Genomic DNA, 19,892 nt, shown 5'->3' with positions numbered 1-19,892 from the left:
TCGTTCCCTACTCAGGGAACCATGGTTACATAAGTAACCCGAGACGTTTTCGGTCAGTAAGATTTTTTCCATGTTTTTGAAAAAAGTATTTTATGCATTATTTGGTCAAAAATACATACAGTATATATATATATATATATATATATATATATATACTTTTTATACATTTATATATATATATAAATATTACATAACATATTGCAGTTATACAATATTTATATAACATATAAAAATTTTAATTGCATTGTAATTGCGGGATTAAATCCTAAAATACAACCTTGAGGTGAGAATTTCATGAGAGTAACACGACAAACTCTGTAATACCATTTAATCGGAAAATATTTTCAAAATGAGACACTTTTGATATTGATTTTACAACGCAGTGTGATAAAGCAGGTTGATGACAAAATGCAGTTGGGCTTAAAAGCTGCAGTTGTGCTCATAAGTTTACATACCCCTTGCAGAATAAGCAAAATGTTAATAATTTTTACAAAATAAGAGGGATCATGAAAATTGCATATTATTTTTTATTTAGTACTGTCCTGAATAAGCTTATTTTTTAGTAGTACTGTCTTAAAAAGTGAACACATTTACTGATGCTCAGTAAAGTGAGTCCCTCAATTAATCTCTAAATCAAAGTCCCTGTTGGAAAGTGGTCAATATGCAGAAGATGCTGCAAAACCTGAGAATGTGCAGGAGCTGGAGGATTTTTTCTGAAGAACAGCAGGCAGTTACATTTTTCAGTTATGGAACTTGACAGTCATGGATCATCCAGGAAATGACACACACACAGTATTAAGATTCAAGGGAATGTAAACTTTTGAACGGGATCATTTTTATAAATTCAGTTATTATTTATAACTGAATAAAAAATAACATGCCATTTTCATGATCCCTCTTATTTTGTTAAAATTATTAACATTTTGCATATTCTGAAAGGGGTTTGTAATCTTATGAGCACAACTGTATATTTAACTGATTAAAAACCTCCTGCTGTAAAACATTTACTCTTTGCTCTCTTCCTAATATATTGCATCGGGTTATTCATATCTAATAACCTCTCTGTAATGAACATATAGAGGGTCAAATGCTGCTATTGATAACAGAAGCTAACAAATCCTTTTCTACAATATAAAGTTAACTGACTAATGACTATTCCCGAGTCTCAGAGATCCTGCTGGCTTGGCTGTATTTGGAAGTTCATCGATTTACATTTGCATGCTCATTCAACATTGAAAAAGTTGATATCTGCCACTTAGGGATGACTGCTGATGTCATCAAGGATGGCATTAGTGAGACTGATTATGTATCATTAGTGTACGAACAGGTGGAGCAAACATTGTTTTCTAAAATTATGAGCACGGAGGCTGCACTTTGTTTGTGGCTTCAGGAACTTACTTTGATATAGGAACAAGCCGACTGAGCCAAGTGAATGGGAGCTTATGTAAATGTAACCTTGAATTTTGGCTGATGAGATGTGTTTGGCCCTAAAACCTGCAGTGTAATGAGGTTCTGCTGGAATAATAGCTCTGTTTTTCCAGGGGCCGATTCCTCTTTTCTTGCACGAGCGTTGATGAATGACTCTGAGGGGAAAAAAACTCACTCAGAGAGGGGGGCTATTACACTCACCCTGAAATGTATTTCCTGCAACATTGTAACAATGAATGAGCAAATGAACATTTCGGTGCATGCCGCCTGATCAGACTGTCATGCAATTTGGCAAAACAATGACTGTAATGAGAAAAGTTTTGAGAGAAATTTAGTTATGCTTAAAAATTCCTTATTATCTAAATTTGTTTTAATGAAAAATAAGTGAAGTGCATATTTTTCCAAGTTAAACCTTAAACCTTACTGAGTTTAGTTTGATTGTGTATATACATATATATACAGCTAAACTAAATATATGTATAATTTGTTGTTAGACACTTTTTACATCCATCTATATGGTGTAGTGACACTAAAGTGATGTGAAATTTGATTTTGATTTGACACTTGGTGATTTATATGACTGATGCATTAGGCAATGCGAAGAATTTATTATTTAAAAAATGAGCACAGAGCATCCATAGTTCTCATTATTCAAACTGTCAGTCATTCTTCTGTTGATCTCTGTAAACCAGCACATTTAAATTATGAAGTGGATTAGAGAAAGAATGACAACACAAATGGATTCTAAGACCCTTATTATACTTTCCCTTAATTACAAGGGCTCTTATTCTTCAGCCATAATTCAAGTACCCACACTCACACACACACACACACACCTGCTACAGGTAGTGCAGATATCATGTGATGCATCTGAACGCTTCTCAAGATTATTCACCTTGCCATATAAATATTTAAACCTGTCCAAGATATCATAGTATGAACTCCCTGTGGCAGATATTAGGGGCTATTTTTGCTCCAGTCATGATATTTTATTCATAGGCAGTAGTTATTCATTTTGTAGCTCATATTACCAGGAGCTGGACATAATTTGTTAACCATACAATACAATGAGGGACAGAATGAAAACCTCTGTTCAGATTCGCTCCCTGCATTAGCAACAACTCCCGTGTCTGTCTAGTAGCTTTTTTATAGACTCAACATGCTGACTGAAATGACCACGCTGTGTAAATTAACAAAAGAACATCCACCGACTCTATCCTTTGCTTTATTACTGCATATGCCAAATCATATGTTTTGTTACAGAAACATAATGTTTCTGTAGTTTGTTTCAACAACTCCTCAATTGTCCTCAGTGTGAGAAGATGGATCTCAAAATAATACAGTCACTGTTGGAAAGGGGTCAATATACCAAAGATACTGGAAAACTTGAGAATGTGCAGGAGCTGGAGGATTTTTCTGAAGAACAGCAGGCAGTTAAGCTGTTTATTAAGAAAGAAAGAAAGAAAGAAAGAAAGAACTCTTCCTTCAGTTCAGCTCTGATATGCTTCCATGAATCCAGTACCTGTGCTCACTGGGAAATTGGGAATGTCCTCATAGCGGAAGGTCTGTTTATTTGAGACACTATCTGCGAGAAGTCCCAGTCCAGAGCCGCACACTATAGCTATCTTTGGCCTGTGTCTCGTCCTGCTCAGCAGCCATTCTGTAGTCAGTTTGCAGTCATCAAAGGAACAGCAGCTGAGTCAGGAGAAAGAAAGAATGATGGCCAGATGCATTAGAACAGGTCACATTGATAACTGCTCAAATTGTGCCAGATAAGATGCTAAGTGGAAAAACACAAGCTTCTGATTATTAGTCAATGCTTACAGTGAGAAACATGATGATCTTTCAAATTGCAAATTCGGCATCATTTGAATAAACTCAAAGCATCAAGATAATTAATTAACAACTGGTTTAGTTTTATAGTTTTCATATTATATTTAATTTGTGCAATGCCAAACCTTTTGAAAACATTAAAGGTCCCATGTTGTCAAAACTGAAATTTCCTTGCTTTTTTCAGGATAACTGAGGTCTAGGGGCTATTTAACTACCATATAAGATTCAAAACAGTCAGTCCACAGTAAAATGCACACAGCCTGCATAAAGTAGCTGTGATTTTTCACGAACCGTTGTGACTTCCATAAAAAGTTGACTCAGAACTACACAGTCACCGCCTTCAGTCTCTACCCCGAGAACCGCCCACAGTCCCACTCTCCTTTTGCCAAACCCCCAGACAACATCACGTTCATGCTATTGCTGAGCAACAACAACACGGAAACATGTCGAAAAGGTTAACTTTAACCACGAAACCAGATCGGCCGACCTGTAACGTTACACTCTCACTCAAAGGATGGACGATCTGACAGGATTGTTACTCTGAGGTGGATCACATCTAACGTGTAAAGTAAAGACAAACTCACCGTGTCCATCTAGTCATGATGAGGATGTATATACATTTACATTTCAGCAGGAAACTATTTTTACAGCTACATTATTGTTCCAGCCACAATTAATCACAACAATGTACTGTATATACAATTACAAATGATTATATATAAATCATCAGTTTGTTGTTTTACACACATGCACACAGACATTATTTCATACACGACATAGTCGGGAGATACAAGAAACATAGACATATGGCAAGAAATCTGTAGACGCACCCATAACAACAAAAGACGATACTTTATTAAACCTTTTCTGATAAGAAGTGTGCGCTGCAAACGCAAGCATTTTTGACGATCATTTCTGTCCAGTCTGCTCATTTTATCGCGTTTAACCACAGCTGTCGTCGTTTTTTTTTCTCTGGCAGTGGCAGCAGATATGCGATCAAATTTCTAATTTGAGGCTGTATTACGTCGATTCTGGCACCCAACATCACAACAAGATGATATTTTAAAGGGGTCATATGATGCGATTTCAATTTTTTCTTTCTCTTTGGAGTGTTACAAGCTCTTGGTGCATAAAGAAGATCTGTAAAGTTGCAAAGACTAAAGTCTCAAATCCAAAGAGATATTCTTTATAAAATTTAAGAGTCAATGGCTAAAACGGCTCGTTCTATCACACCCCCACATGTCTACGTCACAATGTGGGAAGATTTGCATAACACTGCCCAAATGTTCGCGCAAAGAAAGAAGTCGTAACTTTTATTCTCGCTGTTGCCGCCGCGGCCATGTTGTGGAGACACTGTGTGTTTTGTTGTGAAAGCAAAACTACTTTGTTTGGTCTTCCAAAAGAGGACGATATCGCTTCGTCATGCCTGGAGCTGATCCGTGCTGGTTGCTGAGGAAATACATCAACTTTGTGCTGTGGATCGCCGGATCGGCTTTCACCGTGGACGAAGCGGAGTCCAGCCCGGGGTTCTGCTCACTCAAGACCGCGGTGTGTGACGCTGTTTCTTTGTGAAAGCGAGACTACTAGTTTTCAAAAAGTAGGAATATGTTCTCTGATCAGATATCAAAATTTTCCCTGACAATTTTCAAATGACAGCTGAAACTCATCTCTTTCGTCACTATCTGACTTCATCCTAAAAAACTAAAAAAACTAAAAACCTTTGCTTCTCTTTACATAATCCCAGTCTAGCTTGTACTTATTTGAACAATGCCTGAAACTTGGTATTACGAGCACTTCCTGTGTCTATTTACCTCTTTAAGATTAATTGTTTGATGTATTCCGCAAATTGTAAGTCGCTTTGGATAAAAGCATGTGCTAAATGAATAAATGTAAATGCAAATGTAAATATCAATACACAATACGGAAATACAGAACAGACCTTCACATTAATGTAAGAACAATCAAGTCTATTTTACTTTAACAACTCACAACAACTGCACTGTAAAAGACCACATCATTTGTATACCGTCTCAAGATTTTCGGAGACAGTTATGAAAATGTGTTCCGTATAAAGCACACAGGAAATTAACTAATATGAATGAAACCAGAGAAACCACCTCTTAATATTTGAAAATTGGCTTGTAGCAAACATCTGAAAGTATAAAGCTGCCATAATACTGGAAACAGGTAAAAGCCTAGAAGAAATGACAGTGAAAATGCAATCAGTGGACACATTCAGAGTTTCTGAATGGAGTCCAAAACACAAATGTACAGCATGCAATTGTCAAGGCTCTATTTAATTTGCATCTAATTTGAAGATAATTCTGCTCCATATTGTGTGTTTGGCAGGCCTGAAATATTTTTATTGACCTTACTGAATTGATTAAATGCATAAAAGATCATACTCTAAGATAACAGCTGTGAATCCAAATTACACTGCCTACTGACTCTTTAGCTCAATAAATAGTAAATAGTAATAATTCAACAATAATGCTTTTAATAATAATTGCTTTATACATTGTCTGGTATGTAAATTATATAAATTACATAAAACTAAACATTTTTAACATGAGTTTTCCTTGGTGTGCATGATTTCAGTCACAGGTAGTCACGGGCTGACAGTACCTGCAAAAAGTGTGTACTTGTCTTATCAGAACAGATAAGAGAGAGAAAGAGACCGAGCCCGAATAACCTCTCAAAGGACTACAAGGTCTCGTCTCATTGGCTGCATAAATGGTGAGAGCGGGAAATCTCCATATCCTTTCCAAGAAATTATATGACTCTGTCCCTTGAGAAACTTTAGCTCCAGACGCTAAAATAAATACAATTTACTCAAAATGCAGACAACCATGGGCTAGTGTACAGGCTGTAATGCACTACATTTTGTTTATGTTGTAGCCCTACTGGTAATGTGTGTAAAGAATATATATAAAATAATATACATCTTCTATGAAATAGAAAATATATTTTAAACAGTTTCTGTCCATACAATGAAATTCACTGGGGTCCTAAACAACATTGGTCTCCAATGACTTCTATACACATACACACACACACAAACTTTTCAAATTTTCAAAATAAATTTATATTTTAGGAAGAACTTTCTGACCCTTGAAAGATGCTAAAACAGCTAATAAATTTCTGCTAAATCAATATAATATAATTTTTCAATAACCATTTGTCAAACGTTGCTTTGTAGATGCTGTACAATGACCTTAGCTTGAAAAAATAATGAAAACATATGGTCTACCCACATCAGCCTGTAAGACTGTCAGAAGGGCCAGAGTGAAAACACTTTTACATGTTTGTGCACTTTGCTGAGCTGTGCGATTACTGAGTACATTATAGCTTAGAGCTTCAGGGTCCATTATAATTCTCCAAAGCCTTTATACTGTGGCTTGGAAATGGATTGGCAAACTCAGTATTATTGGAGAGGTGCGACTCGAAATCTAAATGCACTGATGCATTTACAACAGTGTCTGAGACATCATTTCTACACAGAGATATTGAGCTGATAACTTACTGTAATATGGAAAATAACCTAATCTGAACATTATATGAGAAGCCACAATTAAGCAAAATACCTAACTTGTTTTTCACAAAATTACTCAGTAGTGACTTTGTATTTACTGCTTTTGTTGAATGAAACAAGCTCAGTATCAGGGCTTTTTTGTGCCAGGGGTCCAAGGTAGTTCCTGTCAATGAGTAACATGCCCAGATGTTAAATTATGTAACAGTTATATGATGTCCACAGCACGCAAAGCATTGACTGACCAACAGGGACAGAAAAATTATTGCTCATTCATTGAGTTCCAATAGTTCAAAGATTATCCTGCTTTTTGTTAAGTACATATTTCCAACTGAAAATGAACATAGCTCATGATTGACCAAAAGGAAACTGAACAGATTTGTGTGAGAGTGCCATTCACATATATGCTAACTGTTAACCTAACTCTGTTAGCAAGGTCAACTCACTGTCAAGTGTAATGTTAGCACACGTTAATAGCTAAATGTAAATTTTTGTTTCCACAAAAATATTAAGTAGCACAACTGTTTTTAACCTAGATTATAATGAGAAGAAATGTTTCTTTAGCACCAAAGCAGCATATTAAAATGATTTCTGAAGCATTATGTGACACTGAAGACTGAAATAATTGCCATCAAAGGAAAAAATGACATTTTAAAATATATAAAAATACTATTAAAGCATATTTCTGCTACCGAATAAGAAAAAAGATAGTAACACCTTTTCATCTTACAATTATGACTTTTTTTCTCAGAATTGTGAGGCATACACTAACAATTATGAGTTTATAACTCACAATTGTGCTTAAAAAGGTCATAATTGTGAGATACAAATTTGAAAGGATTATAACATTGATATGAATACTGAGATAAAAGATAAAAAAAAAAATACAACTATCAATGTATTTCAAAATTGTTTTGTAAAATATATCATCAAATTTTTATATTAGTGCTACCAGTATTACAACATCAATATTGTAATTTATTTGTAACATTTGAACTTTTAATTTAGTGCAATATGTTGTCATTGCAACATTTTAGTATCATTTTCACTAACAACTGCAACTGGATTTATATTGTATACCTAAGTTCACTGTTATCCCACCGGTCACTATTGTGACCATCAAGATGTTTACTCATTTTATGACCACACTCAACAAAACTGAATATATGTGAATTCATATATTAATACTAGACACCTTAAAGATAATGAGTACCAAATTCTTTGTCATATCTTTATGTTAACACACTTTACTAGCCTTTCTGTTTTGGAGCTTTGATGCAGCCATCATCTTCTCAAAATGCAAAAAGGAAATAAACTGCTCTGGTCATGTGACAATTTGCACTAATCATGTGAAACTGCAAATATTTAATTGAGACCCTTTATTTTTTCCATTTTTGCAGGAAGTGCACTAAAACATCAGTCAGAAAGGTTTTTAGAGCTTTGTAAATGAAAACCTTTTATACGGTCACTATTGTGACCGGTGGGATTAAATGGGTTAAGAGGGGAAAAAAGAAGAATTGCAAGATGAAAACTCAGGATCCAGATAAAAGAAGTTATAATTGTGACATGTAAACTCAGAATTCGGAGAAGAAAATGTCAGAATTGTGAGATACCATCGGCACCGATAGCCTTGAGGGCAATTGTGATACAAAATGTCAAGTCCCAATTACCTTTTCAATATTTTAATACTGTGGAAAAATAAGCTTCCATTAAAATAGGAAACAGTTGTTTTAAATGTAAATAATATTTCAACATTTTCATCAAATAAATGCCTTGGTGAGCATGAGACTATCTCTCTATTGATTGATATGGTTAGATTTATCAAGCCAACACAATCTGACTGCCTCTGTGCTGCTATTCGGCTGGTGTTGTGTTTTGATCAGTTTTCATTTGACGAGGCCCTGCTGGGAGGATGGGTGAGACTGACTGTGACTGTTTGTCCAGAAATACAGTCTGCCAGCTGTCTCACCAACATGTGCTGGCAGCGCAGTGTGGTCTCTTCAGTTAGCAAACAAGCTTCTACTGACCCAACAGGAGAGGTGACTGTGAACGTGAAGTCAAGGTAAACGAACGGCAGTGCATGTTATGTGTTGCACGTGTGTGTGTGTGTGTGTGTGTGTGTGTGTGTGTGTGTAAAGGTAAAGGATGATTTGGTGTTGATACCAAACATGCCATCTGTCCATTCATCACCGCAGAGCTGCTTAGTTGACACAGAGCAAGTGATAAAAAGTTATATTTTAAATAACCTGACAGTGCTGATAAGAATGCAACAATATAAAGTCACTCCAAACACTACAGACCATCTAAAAGCCACACGCACATACACAAACAAAACAACATTTGCATAAATATAAATATAAATCTCAAAACACAATTTCACCCAAGACTAACTTTCCTCCATGAGCTGTCAAAGTGAATGACTCTTCTACCCTGCTGTGAACTACATTATTTCTATAAGATTTCAATAATGATACATGCTCTTTAATAACAATAAATTGCATCATACACTCTGCAAGTAAAATTAAATGTCTTTTGAGAATCGCATAATATTATTTGCAGTACTTTACGTTCACAGAAGAAAGTCGCACAGGTTTGGAACAACATAAACATGAGTATCTGATGACAGTTGAGGTGAATTATTCCTTTAAAGATCATAATCTGAATGTAAATGACTTAGCATGTGTTTACATTTGGCAGGTTTGTTTGGTCTGCTTCCAAATGAACGCTAGTGTGGTTCGACACAATGTAGACATCTAAACGTACCAAAAACACACAAAATGTTCAAGCATACTTGATTTAATTTGGTACAATTCGGTTCCAAACAATCGCTGCAGCTGTTGACTTCCATAGTATTTTTTCAATAATCAGTGGCTACTGCAACATACTTCAGAATATCTTCTTTTATGTTTAACAGAAGAAAGAAACTCATACAGGTTGAGGATGTGTAAATGATGACTGATGAAAATGAAACATTTTCATTATTGGGTGAACTTTAAAATACTACACTGGTATACCTCCATCCTTTCAGAACAATATGACTTTAAAAAGGCTCCCTTCATTATCTTACCTATAGCAACACCATAATGCATCTGAGCTGGTCTAATTGCATGGAGTTTGTTGACTGACGTCAGCACAATGGACTTAAATCAACCTATAATTAATCAACTGACCTTTGTCTTTGTTGAGGGCAAAGTTTAATGATTCATCAAGCCTATATCCACTGGGTGGCCCTGGCTGATGTCAAGTCTGAAAGCTCTAGACTGTCCTTGCCTGTTCTTTACTCAAAAAAGCAATTTGTAACTTAAGATGACTAGACTAATAATGACATCACTTTACTAAGTGTCAATAACATCTTACTTTTGAATCAATATACGATAATTGAAATATTGATGTGGTTCTCTAGGAGCATTTTAAATCAATAATATTTCTGCCTTTGACTCACATTGTATTTGGATCTTCTGCCAATAAAGCACATCCTGTAATCAAGGACACTCTGTGTGAGCATGCAAAATCAGATATTGCAAATCCAGGCCAATAGCTCAGAAAAAACAAATATAAGTAAAAGTCAGATTTCCTTTGTTGTCAACAGATGAATCATCAAAGTCTCAAGAGGTTTCTGTCCCAATGAACTCGACAAATCAGACTCAATTACATTTCAATAGAACAAACTGCTGATGCAAACAGGGAAGCACATATCCAGATCCATAATTCTGTGCATCACATCAGCAATTTCTCAGCTGAGAGCTCAGGACTAATCATGTATTAATAATGATCTTACAGCACAGCCATTGTGAAGCTATACATGATTCTGACATTATTTACTCACCCTCACATTGTTCCAGACTTGAATGAATGACTTTCTTCTGTGGAATGCAAAAAGGGTGTTTACATAAAAATGTGACCTTAGTCAATTTCTGACACAAATACAGTGTCAGAAATGACAGAATTATCCTCATTTTCATCCACATAAAAATCGATATTTTATCTAACCTGATTAAGATCTATTAATCAACGCAAAACATAAGTAAATGGAACAATGTTTTACCTTTACATTTACATTGTAAATTAGATTGAAGATAGCCTGTACCTGTTTCAAATATTGCAAGTGTTGGTGTCACATTTACTGCCAGGACTGAAATCTTTGATGCTAAGAGAGCTGTTTTGCAAAGTGAAAATTTATGTGAGAGGAGGAGGAATCAGATTGTTAATTTGTCATTTCATTTCCGCCTTTAATGGTTATGCACATACACACAAACACATACACACGGATACACACACAGAAATACTTGGGAACAGCAACTCCAAACTTCAATCACGGATACAAATTTATACCACTTCAGCGCAAGCCACCCATTTGCTGTGACTCAGGAAATGTCTTGTGTAATGTCACAGAACAGGTATTACATTTTCTCCAAAATGCTTAATGTTCCTTGAATGGAATTTTCTTCTGGTAAATCAGCTGAGGAAACAGGGAAATTACGTTTTGAAAAGTCACATGTGAAACCCTACTTTCTATTAATCTCTGAATAAATTCAGTTTTTATTATATCAGATATTCACCATCTCATTATATATATATATATATATATATACATAGCCTATATTTATTTGATGCAGATTAATATGTCTAATATGTCTTAATATTTTTCAGTTATAGATGGCGTTCTGTAAACGGGAATTCGTGCACTGGCAAGGGTCTTGATCCAAAAATCATTGGGTCACGTATGACTCAATTAAGGCCTACATGCAACGCAACTACCTGGTCACATATTACGTGTATTTATCAATGGCGTCGCTAATGCGTTAAAACGGTTATCATCCTAGTGTAGTAAGTTTGTCGTGCAACTTTGTCCCCTAAAGCACAAGTGTCAGCAGACTGAGCCTGGGGAAAATCTATTCCATTTCCTTTTTGCCCTATCTTGACACAGAGCTCTTTATTTACAAAGGGAATTGCTGTAAAGCACCAGTGTAATTGGAATTTGTGTTGACATTAAATGCAGGAAACAGAAAGTAACATCTTCTGAGAAAAATAGGAACAAGTGGCTCAGACCGATCCTCAGGGTGGATAACAAGATGTATACTTTTCCAGTCAGCCCTCATGTCATCTATAGAGGCAGTGAGGTGGCAACAGTGTTGAAGGTTTATAGGGTTATAGTGATGTGAATCGATACACAGAGTCAAACTTAATGACTAGCCTTCTTCATAGTGATGAATAGAGTGTCCACATGCAAATCAATGTGGATGAACAAGTGCACTCCTCATAAAAGATAAGCACACACACACGCATACATGCATGCACACCCTGCTCAAACACCATGGACATTTGTTGTCTTATCCTAGTGATGATGATTCATTACACTGGACACTGTTTGTTTGGCTCTGTAGCTTCTTTTTGTTTCTGTCCAATCAACAGCCAATGCAAATAGTCATGGGTCATGTGTGATGTCCTACATAGCCATAAAACTGACCAGTAGGGTTATATTTTGGTGCTTTAAAGGCCTTTTAACAAAAGTGATAATAAATTACACATCAGTGTAAAAAATTGTTTAGTTATTTCATCAGAAAAAGACAGCAAAAATGCGACTAGCTACTACAGAAAAATTAGGTGCGTGGTTAAAAGTAGGTACGTTTTAATTTGACACGCACTGTAAAAAAATGAAATAATAATTTATAGGGTAAAAACCACAATTTTTAAATTTGATTTTGAATTGTAAAAAAAAAAGTGTTATTGTTTTAAAAGTAATTGTTTATTATTAATAGTAGTAGTAGTAGTAGTAGTGGTGGTGATTTATTCGGTTTTTTTTTTTTATAATTACATTCCCAGACGTCACAGTGGATACTATTTTATATTTTATATTTATGGCCAGCATTTTTGGAAAGACAAACTTTAAGTCATCATGTGGCTGTATATTTTACTGTATTTTGGTAGTTATTACATTTTAAAAGTGCTAAGCAGATTTTTGTAGTTGAACTTTAATTGAAGTTAGTACATTAATGGTATGGCATTGCTAGATTACTTAATTTGACTGTATTTCTTAATGTTCATATTTGTATATGAAAATTAAAAGATACACTCAGACTGTTCATTTAATGTTCATAAGTATGAACATTAAAAGATAAAGTCAAATTAATTAGTCAAGTAATGCCTGAAGCATTTTCACAGCACCCATAGCAACTAATATTTTATTGTACTTTTTCTTTTCATGCCGTGTTAAGGAATTGAACAGTGTGTACCTGTTATGGACTAATCACTACAGATTTTTTAGTTTTGCTTTTCATTTGGTCCCCATTTCATCTGTAGGCCAGAAAGCTTTGTCCCCTAAAGCACAAGTGTCAGCAGACTGAGCCTGGGGAAAATCTATTCCATTTCCTTTTTGCCCTATCTTGACACAGAGCTCTTTATTTACAAAGGGAATTGCTGTAAAGCACCAGTGTAATTGGAATTTGTGTTGACATTAAATGCAGGAAACAGAAAGTAACATCTTCTGAGAAAAATAGGAACAAGTGGCTCAGACCGATCCTCAGGGTGGATAACAAGATGTATACTTTTCCAGTCAGCCCTCATGTCATCTATAGAGGCAGTGAGGTGGCAACAGTGTTGAAGGTTTATAGGGTTATAGTGATGTGAATCGATACACAGAGTCAAACTTAATGACTAGCCTTCTTCATAGTGATGAATAGAGTGTCCACATGCAAATCAATGTGGATGAACAAGTGCACTCCTCATAAAAGATAAGCACACACACACGCATACATGCATGCACACCCTGCTCAAACACCATGGACATTTGTTGTCTTATCCTAGTGATGATGATTCATTACACTGGACACTGTTTGTTTGGCTCTGTAGCTTCTTTTTGTTTCTGTCCAATCAACAGCCAATGCAAATAGTCATGGGTCATGTGTGATGTCCTACATAGCCATAAAACTGACCAGTAGGGTTATATTTTGGTGCTTTAAAGGCCTTTTAACAAAAGTGATAATAAATTACACATCAGTGTAAAAAATTGTTTAGTTATTTCATCAGAAAAAGACAGCAAAAATGCGACTAGCTACTACAGAAAAATTAGGTGCGTGGTTAAAAGTAGGTACGTTTTAATTTGACACGCACTGTAAAAAAATGAAATAATAATTTATAGGGTAAAAACCACAATTTTTAAATTTGATTTTGAATTGTAAAAAAAAAAGTGTTATTGTTTTAAAAGTAATTGTTTATTATTAATAGTAGTAGTAGTAGTAGTAGTGGTGGTGATTTATTCGGTTTTTTTTTTTTATAATTACATTCCCAGACGTCACAGTGGATACTATTTTATATTTTATATTTATGGCCAGCATTTTTGGAAAGACAAACTTTAAGTCATCATGTGGCTGTATATTTTACTGTATTTTGGTAGTTATTACATTTTAAAAGTGCTAAGCAGATTTTTGTAGTTGAACTTTAATTGAAGTTAGTACATTAATGGTATGGCATTGCTAGATTACTTAATTTGACTGTATTTCTTAATGTTCATATTTGTATATGAAAATTAAAAGATACACTCAGACTGTTCATTTAATGTTCATAAGTATGAACATTAAAAGATAAAGTCAAATTAATTAGTCAAGTAATGCCTGAAGCATTTTCACAGCACCCATAGCAACTAATATTTTATTGTACTTTTTCTTTTCATGCCGTGTTAAGGAATTGAACAGTGTGTACCTGTTATGGACTAATCACTACAGATTTTTTAGCATTTCCATTCAGGAGGTTCAAAGGTTAACAAAAGCTGTGTTTTTCTCAATCACTATTATCCTGTCGTAAAGAGACATCATTTATTTTTCAGTGAGCCACGACAATAGGAAGGCAAATAATCAAATCAGAGCTGTGTTCCCTGAGGTTCCAATCAGACTCTGAGCAACGGTGGGGTGGGGGAGGATCCGGATGATGCCGATGATAATAACGGCATGATATTTGACAAAAGGTTTCACGGGAAAATTATGGCATGATTTGATTTCCATGCTACATTTCTGCCTGGTACAAAAAAAGATGGGCCTTGTGATGAATTATAATTGGTAAGCAATCATTTGGAGGGTTTTGTCTTTTGGGTAATCAAAATCAAACAGCTACTTGGAATAATAAGTGCAAATTTGAGCTAAAAAGCAATTTTGTTTGTAACAATCAACTCCATTGTCCTCATACCCACAAGTTGATTAAAGGGTGCATTTACTAATTTCCTCTAGAACAACAAAAGAAATGCAGGCCTGTCTGAAGGAGCATCAGACGATCACGAGCAGCATGGCAAAAGCAGCAGGTGAATGTTTTAAGTGACAACATCTACCAGCTGGAGAAGGTGTGTGTGAGGCCATGCGCCAACCTTTTCTCCACAGGTCACTGCCATGTCAGATGCCGCCGACATGGTGTTCATGGCAACCACAGCCTAGAAGAACAATAGCGGCACCACAGAGCACAGTGGATTGCTTTCCAAAAATAGGCAAAACTGCCACTAGCTGATAATTGTGTGTGTTCAGTGTCATCCTTTTCAAATCATAGATATCTCATCTTTCAACAAGAATATGCTCATTTGACACACAGCCAAATTCACTATAGAAGACAGGATGAGAGATGGAGAGCCCTTTGGGCGTAATTATAGCAGATCAAGCGGGACGAGGAGACAGGAGAATTAAATGAAGCAGTCCAAACTGACACATCAGGTTTCTGAAGGTGAAACGTGTGTGTTTACTGTGTCCAGCATGCCAAATAATTGAGCTGCCACACTTCATCAAGAGCCTCCTTAATCACCAGCTTGTTATTTGACTAATGATACATCATATGATTGTCTCCTTTACAGTGTCTCAGTATCTGGGAGGATGAAGTCGGAAAAGGACTGTGAGATTATTGCAATGATTGTGTTTGAAAATGGCAGATCATTGTGAGGATTTGTGAGCATCACATAATGGTTAATTGTTTATGGTGCGTGTCTCAAATTTATGCTTGATAAAGCATAGAGGAGAGGGAATAATTGTAATGATAACTCACACTTTGTCTGGTTAGAAAATTATAGTTAGCCCCTAATGATCATGTAATAATCTGCTAAAGACGCTCAAAGCAACAACCATAGAAATAGGTTAGATGTTCACGCACATTCAGTTTAGTCCGAATTTAAAGTTTAAACATACAAAACTGGCATTATTTTCACAGTATTAGAATTTTTATAGCTCAAATATGATCACAGAAACATAAGTGTTTTGCTTAAAATGTATTTAGCTAACTGGGGGCACCCAATAACAACAAGAAGAACCTCAACAGATTACACCGGGAAAATTTCTGACAGAGGTACCCATTTGTGTAGATTCCTATTTAACCACGCCTTTAGTCAGTGTGTATAAATCTGCTAATTGGTCACGTGGATTAGCAAAAAAAAATGAATCCTGTCTGTTGTCAATAGTGTATGTTAAGCATGCTTCACACACAGAAGTCACTTTCAAACCAGAAGCTTTCTGTTTGGTAACATAGCGTATTCGCACGATCACCTTGAACTGGTTGCCAAATCTGCATGTGGAAATCTTTCGCCTTTGTGCAAAATTCCTGATCAGAAGGATTTCTGTTGAAGCCACTAGATTTTGTCCATAAAATTCACAGAACAACAGTAAACGTAACAGCATCTTTAGTCAATGTGTGCAATTCTGTGAATTATACAAAAACACATACATTTAGCAATGGGTTAAAGTTGGTTACTCAGATTAGTGGGCATAAAAGGTCCATTATCAATAGTGCCTATACAGATGTAGAATTTTTATATTAGGCCCTGGTTAATGTAGTGCTGAAACTCATAATAAACTGGTGAGCCCCTTTTTTTTTTTGCTCATATATGCAAGTGAATTTCATTTATATAATATGAGAATCCAGGAAAAGCCATTCATTTAAGTAATTACACATAGTATTTGTTGCCACCTGTTCTGGATTACGCAATCACAATAAATCTGTCTGAGAATGTGTTCCAGTGAAGCTGACCTCTGTCATATTGAATTAATCTGTAATATGTAATATTACATTGCTTACAATGAGACTTTCAGATGTGTGATCAACTAAATTGCATTGTAAAGTAATGGAAAATTGTTACCAATTATTAGCGGTGTAACTTGATTTATATATAACCTTATAATTTGAAACATTCTTACCATAAGTATATTTATCAGGGAAAGCAGATGAAAATTAGACATTATGGCTGGCTGAATTATGGCTAACAACATCACAGTGTGATGTTAATTAATGTGTTCTGTTCTAAATAAATAAATACATCTTACCTTTAATTAAATCTTTTAAGTCAGCAATCTGTCTATCTGTAAGCCTGTTGTTCATTTTCACTGTATTATCTGCCCGCCGTGCTCTTATCCTTATTGACAGCTCAGGCTTATCATGTCTGAAATATGTCTAGTGTAAAGTGGAGGAAGCCTTCTGATGTAATTATTTCCCCTGCTAATCTGAGCACGCACAGGTGTGCTGCGGGACAGTCATGCCATTGGTTCATCTCCATGCTGTCAAGTGACTTGAATTGTCACCCACTTTAATAGGGGGTATGCAGGACACCCAGATAGTGTGGCCGTCATTTGTCATATTTTGGTTTAACTCCGGACTGTGAATTATGTTCTTCAGGTCATCAGCATTTGCCTGACATAGACATTGATGAATTAGGGAACTGGCATTTGCATTAGGATATCTATAGAGTGTTTATCAGTGTTTATCAGAATAATAACAAATGTACCCATGGCATTAAGTTATTTCATTTTTTTAAAAGCTGTATGAATGACAAGGTTACTGTAGCTATCACCTCAGGGGCAAGTCAAAAGTCAAGGTTAGTAGTATGTGACCTTGAACCAATGGATCCAGAAGCCAAAATATGAATTCATGTTAGGTTACTAAATAAAATAATTTTTAAGTATTAATTCAAGTACAGGTGTTTTTAAAGGGATAGTTAATTTTTTTTTTTTATTCTAAACTTGTATGCATTTCTTTCTTCTGTGGAACATACATTTTGTAGAACATTGGGAACCAAACATTATATGGACAAACAGATATTTTTTTCCAAAATATTGTCTTTTATGTTGCACTGAAGAAAAAAATCCAACGTTTTGGAAAAACACAAGGGTGAGTAAATGATGACAGAATTTTCCTTTTTGAGAGAACTTTCCCTTTAAGGTAAAACAAAATGGCCTGAAAACACATTTTACAGCACGCCATGTCTCCTCTTAATGTGCTCTGGTTACACGCTGTGTTTTGCAATAATGACACTTCACAAACTGTGACCACTTTAGAAAATATTTGTAATAAATTCACTGTCATTGCAAGTGTTTTAAAATAAATGTTTGCTGATACGGCCGTTGATGTCAGGCTCGCTGTTTTTTGCTTTTACCCCTGCTGTTGTGTCATTGAACAGGGAAAAACTGCTGAAAAGGCCTTTATTTAAATGAACTCAGCACAACATGATGTTTAGACTCTGCAAGTAAAAAGTAGGCAGACTCCAGATGTTCAGACAGGATTGTAGTATGAAAATTAATATGCTGCTGCACACAAAATACATTCAAACAGACTTTTGGTATGACCCAACTTTGACCCAAAAATGTTTTCAAAAGGTTTAATGTGAGTATATTTTTAGTTCACTGTAGTAAAATGACTAAGGCTTTCCTATAACAGTGGGTGCTAATGATCTTTCACAACCTTCATGATGGTCTTTATTAAATAATGCCTTCTAGTTAGGCTGATAGAATACTTCAGCATTCAACATGTAATTAAATATTTTATATAGAGATGATATGGCAATTAATTCATCTTATTCTGTGAGAATGAAGCAAATAGATTAGCGTGACAGAACACTGATCTCTTTACTGCGTTAAATATTTGATTAATGATATTGTCATACATTTTAATGGACAGATTTTTTCACTGTTTTTTATTCAAGGTTTTTGCCTTCAGCATTAGATTCGTGGCACCTTATGCATACAGTAAATTTCTAAATCCAGCTGGCCATGATGAGGACTGTCCTGGTAAATGGCTCTTTGTTAATCCAATTCTTGACACTATGCCAAAGAAAAAAAATATATATTTTTGTCTCAGCCTGCCACCTCTCTAAATTTGCATCTAACTGTACTGGCACATTTCAGTTCTGTTTAGCTTAAGTAGGAGAGAGAGAATGTGCTGTAACTCATTTCTCCAAATGAAAACAGCCATGTTTGCCAAGAATATATTCTATCTGGATTACCCAGAAGATCTAGTCCAGATTTTCAGCAGTTTTGTGCATTAAATCAAAATGCATAGTCTTAAATGTCCACATTATTTTACACCACAGTGTCCATTTAAACTATATATGTGGCAATGCTGCCAAATTATACTGGTCTCAAAAAATAGGCAGTAATCCTAAATCTATGGTTGATGACTACCTTAGATGTAAACATAAAACCATTAAAAGTAATCATATATGCTATGTTATGTAACTGCATACTCTGTTCTAAAGCCAGAATATTATGAATTAAAATAAATGAACAAAATATATAATAGTGCTTTAAGTTTTTTTTTAGGGTTGGTGTTCTCAGTCAAAGCATGAATCATATTCTGTCCTTTGAGCTCCCTCTGGTGGAAAAATAAGGGAAGAATCTTGCAAATTTCAGGAATTTTTCATTAAGGACCGGTTGGAGCAAGTTGTCATAGATATTACACATTTTTATTCACAATATTTGTTGGCCAAAACAATGGTTTGATTTTCATCATTGTTTTAATTTAGTTTAAAATCCAGTAATAGGCTGGTTAATAGCAGGTTTCTTTCCACTTATAGGGCATGTAGTCACACATGTTCAGTGTGTATAGTGAACTATATTTTTTTCCAAAACAAACTGAATGTCTGTGGTGGCTCTTTTTGTAGGCAAGACGTCAGATACAGTACGTGATTATAAAGAAATAAGTACTGAATTACTGGAGCAGAAAGTAAGTACATTTTATTTATATAGCACATTTCAACATAGCAAAGCTATCCAAAGTGCTTAACAATGTAAAATAAAATTAAAAGAGAAAAGAAAACACAGAAAAGAAGCAAAAAAGACAGGCAATAACACAACAATGAAGTGAAATTAAA

At 35.2% G+C, this 19,892-nt stretch overlaps 1 protein-coding gene and 1 long non-coding RNA gene across 2 annotated transcripts in view; one reads left to right on the top strand and one right to left on the bottom strand.

Annotated features, from left to right (window-relative positions):
* The window catches only part of pnp4b (purine nucleoside phosphorylase 4b), a 13,135-nt gene extending 7,177 nt beyond the window's left edge, over positions 1-5,958 (bottom strand). Inside the window, exons 1-3 of the mRNA XM_016276591.1 lie at positions 5,829-5,958; positions 5,379-5,456; positions 2,951-3,123 (exon numbers count right to left, since the gene is read on the bottom strand). Coding sequence (XP_016132077.1) covers positions 2,951-3,123; positions 5,379-5,456; positions 5,829-5,851 — 274 coding nt within the window. The 5' untranslated portion in view covers positions 5,852-5,958. The remainder of the gene's footprint in view (positions 1-2,950; positions 3,124-5,378; positions 5,457-5,828) is intronic.
* LOC107588485 (uncharacterized) overlaps positions 1-8,056 on the top strand; it is a 9,658-nt gene extending 1,602 nt beyond the window's left edge. The window contains exons 2-3 of the long non-coding RNA XR_001609590.1: positions 5,673-5,681; positions 8,045-8,056. This is a non-coding gene — a long non-coding RNA (uncharacterized lncRNA). The remainder of the gene's footprint in view (positions 1-5,672; positions 5,682-8,044) is intronic.
* Positions 8,057-19,892: the final 11,836 nt, after the last annotated feature.

The sequence above is a fragment of the Sinocyclocheilus grahami genome, unplaced genomic scaffold (assembly GCF_001515645.1).
Source record: "Sinocyclocheilus grahami isolate Dianchi unplaced genomic scaffold, SAMN03320097.WGS_v1.1 scaffold104.1, whole genome shotgun sequence".
Classification (NCBI taxonomy): domain Eukaryota; kingdom Metazoa; phylum Chordata; class Actinopteri; order Cypriniformes; family Cyprinidae; genus Sinocyclocheilus; species Sinocyclocheilus grahami.
Note: the sequence above shows the minus strand (reverse complement) of the source record. Positions and strands in the feature narration are given on the sequence as shown.